The 6,597-nt window shown below is 33.5% G+C and overlaps 1 protein-coding gene across 1 annotated transcript; it reads left to right on the top strand.

The window, feature by feature from the left end:
* Positions 1–5,269: 5,269 nt before the first annotated feature.
* On the top strand, positions 5,270–6,597 carry LOC101170885 (ribosyldihydronicotinamide dehydrogenase [quinone]-like). Its single transcript, XM_020713178.2, has 6 exons — positions 5,270–5,376; positions 5,446–5,610; positions 5,677–5,807; positions 5,874–5,987; positions 6,050–6,151; positions 6,241–6,597. Exons 1-6 carry the CDS (start codon positions 5,373–5,375, stop codon positions 6,535–6,537), a joined length of 813 nt encoding a protein of 270 aa, XP_020568837.1. The 5' UTR covers positions 5,270–5,372; the 3' UTR covers positions 6,538–6,597.

Raw genomic sequence — 6,597 nt, 5'->3', positions numbered from 1 at the left:
CACCGCAAGAGGGCGCTCCAACGGCAGATTTCACAAACGACATCTGCACAGAAATATAATTTTCCTTTTATATATATATATATATATATATATATATATATATATATATATATATATATATATATATATATATATATATATATATATATATATATATATATATATAATCTGTTTGCTTAGTTGTTGGACAGGACAAGTTTAGAAGAAAAAGAAAGAAAATAAATAAGACAAACCATCATATTTCTATTTTTCCCCCTGGATATTTATTCAGTTTTTTCAACAAATAATTTCTCAACATGAAGTACATAATATTGAGATAAAACGAAATAAATCTGCATGAAAAATACAGTAGTTTAAATAACAATTATGATTAACAATATTAAAATTGAAAAAGAAATTGGCACAAAGATGTAACCTGAGTCGTAAGTAAAACAGACATTTAAAATGCATTTGACAAATTTACCTAGATAATTTCTTCTGTTTATTATTGTTTTAGTTTAAACATTTTGGTTGAAATTAGCTGCAAGACTCCAAACAAAGGATAAGAGATCAGACTCTGTCCTCAAAATAATTTTATTTAGAAACCTTCTTTAATTGATAAATATAATGAAATAAAAAAGGAATTCTATTTTCTTGGTAGCTTTTTAAGTCAGATCTATCAGATTTCAGAATCTTTTTATACTTTTTTAAACAAAATGCTTAAATTGGGTTATATTTAAACCTTCATTTTCCACAATTTAAAGTCCAAGATTTTAAACTTTCTCTGATCCTTGTGGTGTTTTTTCAGTTTTCATTTAACTTTGTGGGTTGATCAAAAATCAAATATATTTTTGCAAGTCTTGCATTATATGGGGCAAATGCACTATATTGGGTGCATACCAACATTTAAAATAAGTTTAGTTCCATGTCACCTTCTAAAATGCCAAATTTCATCAGATATTCGGGAGTATTTTTTTTAACCAAAGCCAAACTGCTATTAAAACACCAAAAAAACCTGGATCCAGAAGAATTGACCGTCAATATTAAGTATTGTCACTGTAGACATGTTTTGGGAGCTGTTAAAAAAATAAAATAAGGAAGTGATATTTGAAAATAAAACAATTGACCCATTAGGAAGTGATGACTATTTAACTGGAAAGGATAAAACCATCTACTGGTGATGCACATGGTTCATTCATTCATCTTCCAAACCCGTTGTGCCCCTTTCGGGGTCACGGGGCTGCTGGAGCCTATCCCGGCCACTCGTGGGCGAAGGCAGGGGACATCTTGGACAGGTCGCCAGTCTGTTGCAGGGCGATGCACATGGTTATGACAGAAAATAGAAGATCCTTTTAATCAAAGGGTCAAATTTGTGTTAGACATATTCATAGTCATTTTTTGAAAAATAAAATATAGTAAACAAGACTAAAAATAAAAAACATAAAACGGTAGTAGACCGTCTGCCTAATCCTTTCTGCAGCTTCCTGCTCTGTTGGTTGTCAGACTGATCCCGTCTGTCAAACTGTATTCAGTGGGCAGAGTGTGTGGATGAAAAGCTTGTTCCTGCTGCTGGAGTGGACATGAACAATACCTCAAACCCTCCAGGTCTCATTGCAGCACAGAGATGCACAGACAAAGATGAGAGCAGGAGCCTCAGCATGAGGAAAATACAGAAACTATACAAACAGAGGATTTTTTTTTTTTACAATGAAATGTTACAAGATCCTGGAATTATCACATGGAACATAATTTATTTGGATGTAAATAAAATGACAAATTCCTGAATAAACAGCCTTGCATTGATCTTGCCACTGAGCCTTTTTTATTAAATATTTTAGGAAGTTAACAGTGAATTAACTTAACTTTTTTGACAAAACAGAGCCAGAATTTACAGAAAGTTTCTTTCATAGTACAATGGTGACACTTTGATTTCCAGGATTGTTGATTTTTATTACATTTTAAAGCATCTGAATTAAAATTTAAGTTCCGAGAAGGAAAGTTAAGGACATAGCCACAGATAATCTTCTTTAGAGGGCAGAACTGTGGTTTTGTTGACAGTAAAGTAAACACACTTTCTTATAATGAGACAAATTTAGACTTGTGTTGGGCTAAAAAAAACAACTAATGAAACAAATAAATGTTGTCCAGAGCAATCTTTGCTTTTTACTCAAATGCAAAAGTTATTAAAAGGACACAGATGAAAACGAAACATCAGAAGACATGTGAGTCAGAATTCTGACAGGAGAATTACTGCAGGACAAAATGAAAAATGTTTCTCACCAAAGCGTGCAGAAGACATGGACAGATACATTAAACGCAAACTTATAAAAGTCTGTGCCCAAATTTAATGAGTATCTTTTAATTATTACAAATTTATTGTCAACATTTTCCTGAGGTGTATGCCATTGAAAACTATAACTGCTTTGAAAGGAAACATGTTTGAAGTGTTTTTTGCACAAAAATGCAACCCTTTGCAAAATGCCCAAATCAGGAAAAACAAAAAAAAGAAACAAATTTTTCCTTTAATAGAATAATAATTGTTTTATGAATTATCATATTTTGTGTCTCAATAACCTCCACACTGTGTCAGAGGCTCAGATTACAGACATCTGTTACTGATCTACATGCAAGTTTGTTAAAAGTCATATTTGATTGTTTTGGAATTGGCGTTTTTGGAAGAATGATTTACACTTTTATTTATTAATATATTCACTATAAGTTTGAAATGTCTCAACAAATTATACTGAAGAGAATTAGGAAATATTCCTAGTTGTGTCCCATAATTAACTAAAAGTTCTTTCACACGCTGAACGTTATTCAACATTGACACTTTCTTTCCTCCAAAATAAAAGATTACAATAATAAGATTGGAAATCTTGGATTGTTGCAAAAAGAATTTACAACCTTGTATATCATATATATGGTATGGTTTATATGGTATATATATGGTTAAAAACTGGGATTGCTTTGACTTATTTTTATTATTTTCACTGCAGGGTTTATGATTAGTTTCAATTGGCAACATGTGAAAGGCAAAAACCCTTAATTTCACCTTCTCAGCTGTTAACACAATTGCATTGAATAATCTCTTTAATATTTTACTAATTGAGGAAAAAGCATTGCACGATGCTATTAATAAACACATGTACGCTTTTTTTGAACTATTATTTTTGCTCCCACTTGTTTTTTGTTTCCAATGACTTTCAGTTTATTGAGCTTATTTGCTGGTAAAACCATGAAATTTAATTTTTTCATTTTTTGTTGTTGTTCCTTTAAAAAAACATGTTACAACATCATTAAGGATCCCATAATTTCTGCAAAAAGAGTAAACACTGAAAGGTTGAGATGAGAAAAAATTGGAAAAAAAGCAAATAACAAATTAAAAAAGTCACTATTAGGCATTCTCATTGAAGGAGATTTTTTAAATTTAAGATGTGAATATTGGATTCAAACTGTCTTTAAAAATTAAAATGAGCCTCCCAATACAAAACAACCAATTTCTTAAGATTTCTGCCATTAAAATAATTTTTTTAAATACGTCATCCATAATAAATATTACTAATTATTGATTAATTACTAATCTTTTTAATAAAAAAAATACTAATAATAATACATATAAAATATTTTAATGAAATAAGAACACAATGTTCCGATGAATAGGTTGACTTTTTGGAGACACACTATTATTTTGCTGTTTGTACTTTGCAGAGATTTTCAAATGAAAACGTAAAAAAAAATAATAGCAATGTAATTTTTACATTTGTTTGCAATACACTAAATAACTAAGTCAGTAATCTTAACTTAAATGATAATAAAAAAAGTAAACAAATTGTTCATTTGAAGAGGAGAAATTGGAAAACAAACAAAGCCAAGACCAGCTGAAGCACAATTTCACAACTCTAAGATTATTTAACATTTTTATCATTTATGAATGTGTGATTTGTTAGTCTGATTCTCAAATGTGGAGAAACATGAGAAAAATGCACATAGAAAATGTTAAACTGATGTTAAACGTGTAAGCGGTAATTTTCTGATGAAAATGATCTTTTAAGCATTAAAACACTTGCTTAATCCAAATGAAAATGTGTAAAAAGTGAAATCTACTAAAAACAGGACATAAGACAAAAGTAAAATGGAAAAGTGAGCAAGTGTTTGAAAAAAACACCTTTATTTTAAATAAAAATGAATGAATGTTAAGTGTTTTTTGTACATTTAGTAGAAATGTATTTTATGTTAACATTTACTGTGTGAGAAGTCAAAATAGTTAGCATAATGGACAAAATAAATTATGCAAAGATGAAAAATGATTTTAATTGTAAGATTGTAATAAAAATAAACTCAATTTGACACCAAGCTTAAAGAAAAGCCAAACTTTCTTAAAGATGGAAAACAAACATAAAGACAAAAAGCAAACAACCAAAAAGTTGAGTACTGATTGTTCAGTCTCTCTTGTAATTTTAAAGTCAAATTAAAAAGCAAAAACATGTTATTATACAAAGATAAACTGATTGTATTTTCAATCCACATTGTTAAAACAGCTGACAGTTTTGTCTGCCAAAAATCTCACAGCAAATCCCCAGTTTACTCTAACTAATCCTGATTAGAACAGCAACATTAATCCTTAAAAGGTTTTCTTTTCCAATCCTTAAACGATTATTTTAATAAATATTCAGTTTTAACTCAAATTTGAATCGATATTATTTACTCTGAACGTGATTTAACCATAAACCATGTATCAAAGCTTTTGGCTTTAAATACAGCGGTGCTTTGTCGCCCCCTACTGGTGAAAATCTAGAACTGGGGCATGGGTTTTTTATTTTATATAAAATAGAAAAACTATTTTTCTTTGAAATTTCAAAGATTGAATTTATGAATTATCTGACATGTATGCAGTGTTGTGGTTCTTCATCTTTGAAATGTAAGCACGCTTACAACACCATGTGTCTCTTTAGCCACATAATCAAATAAGCAGATCGTTACAATAAAAAAGAGAAAAACAAATCTTATTGATTATCAAGAGATAACATCATTAAAAAAAGATGCACAAAAGAAGAAAATAAAATAGGATCGGTTTTAAACCTTCTTGTTAAAAAATGATACACTCCCTCCAGAGTAAATTTATTCTAGGGGGAAAAACAGCCCAACTTTGAGATGTTTGTGTTACAAAAGGTTAACATCCCATTTGTTAATTGAAAAGCAGCCTTTGTTCAAAAGTAAATGTTTGGAGAAGTGAAGCTGATTATTGACTGATTTATTGACGGAGAACACCTGAGACAGTCTGAGGTGGAGGTTTGTATAAAACTGCAGTCTGACAGTCATGTGTTGTGGATTCATTTGTGTTCATCAGCTCTGTGGCAGAAGAAAACAGACACTGGTTGAAAGAAGCTTTCAAAATGGGTACTTTAACAGTTTTAGTTTGGGCTGCCTTTTTGAAGCATTTCTAAAATCTTTGTCTCTTGTTTGCAGCCAAGAAAGTGTTGATTGTGTTTGCCCACCAGAGCTCTGGATCCTTCAATGCTGCAGCCAAAAGTGCTGCTGTGGAGGTTCTGGCAGCTCAGGGCTGCACAGTAGAGGTTTCTGACCTGTATGCTATGAACTTTAAAGCTGCTGCCACTGCTGAGGACATCAAAGGTATGCTGGCATGTGACAGAAACCTGGACTCTACTCCAGCACTAAGTGACCATGTCTCTGTGACAGGGGACGTTAAGGATGCTGAACACTTCCGGTATCAGGAGGAGACCAGGCTGGCATGGGAGGAGGGCAGGCTGGCAGAAGACATCACTGCAGAGCAAACTAAACTCTCTGAGGCAGACCTGGTTATCTTTCAGGTGAAGTCCAGTTTGCACTGATCACCAGGAAATTGGCACATGCTCATTTTGTTTGCTGTTTTCCAGTTCCCCATGTACTGGTTCAGTGTTCCTGCCATCATGAAGGGCTGGATTGACCGTGTGCTCACATGTGGCTTTGCCTTCACTAAAGAGAAGCGTTACAGCCAGGGACTCCTGAAGGTGAGGCTTCAGTGCAGATGTTTGCATGGATATCATGTTCTGAACTTCTCCTCTTCATCCAGGAGAAGAAAGCCATGCTGTCCCTCACCACTGGCTCTCTTGAATCCATGTTCAGCTCCACTGGCATCAATGGAGACATGAACGTCACTCTGTGGCCAATCCAGGTACTGCATGCAGCAACTAATTTAAAGTGAAATCTGCAGAAGTGCTTCTAACGGACTTTCATTTATTTTTTTTCTCTCTCTCCATCCAGAACGGTATCCTGCATTACTGTGGCTTCCAGGTCCTGCCTCCTCAGGTCTTTTGGGCTCCTTCTTGTGCGTCTCCTGAAGCTCGTACAGCCATGTTGGAGGGCTGGCGTTCCCGACTGCAGGGCCTGCTGGAAGAGAAGCTGCTGTCCTTCATCTCCTTGGACTGCTTTGACCCAAAGTCTTTCCAGTTGACTCCTGATGTTCAGGAGAAACATGCCAGCCAGGAGTTTGGTCTGACAGTGGGCATCCACCTGGGCAAACCTTTGCCACCCCAGAACCAGATGAAGGCTGGATGCTGAAGATGTAGCTGTAAACCTGTAGTGAAATAAAGGCTTGTACTTAAGTGTATATTATCCTAA

The sequence above is a fragment of the Oryzias latipes genome, chromosome 21, assembly GCF_002234675.1.
Source record: "Oryzias latipes chromosome 21, ASM223467v1".
NCBI lineage: Eukaryota > Metazoa > Chordata > Actinopteri > Beloniformes > Adrianichthyidae > Oryzias > Oryzias latipes.
The sequence above is the reverse complement of the archived record's forward strand: the minus strand, read 5'-3'. Positions and strand labels throughout refer to the sequence as shown.

Coding starts and splice junctions, on each gene's coding strand:
- LOC101170885 (XM_020713178.2), top strand. Junction 5,988..6,049: donor ACAGCCAGGGACTCCTGAAG/GTGAGGCTTCAG, acceptor CTCTTCATCCAG/GAGAAGAAAGCCATGCTGTC. Junction 6,152..6,240: donor TCACTCTGTGGCCAATCCAG/GTACTGCATGCA, acceptor CTCTCCATCCAG/AACGGTATCCTGCATTACTG.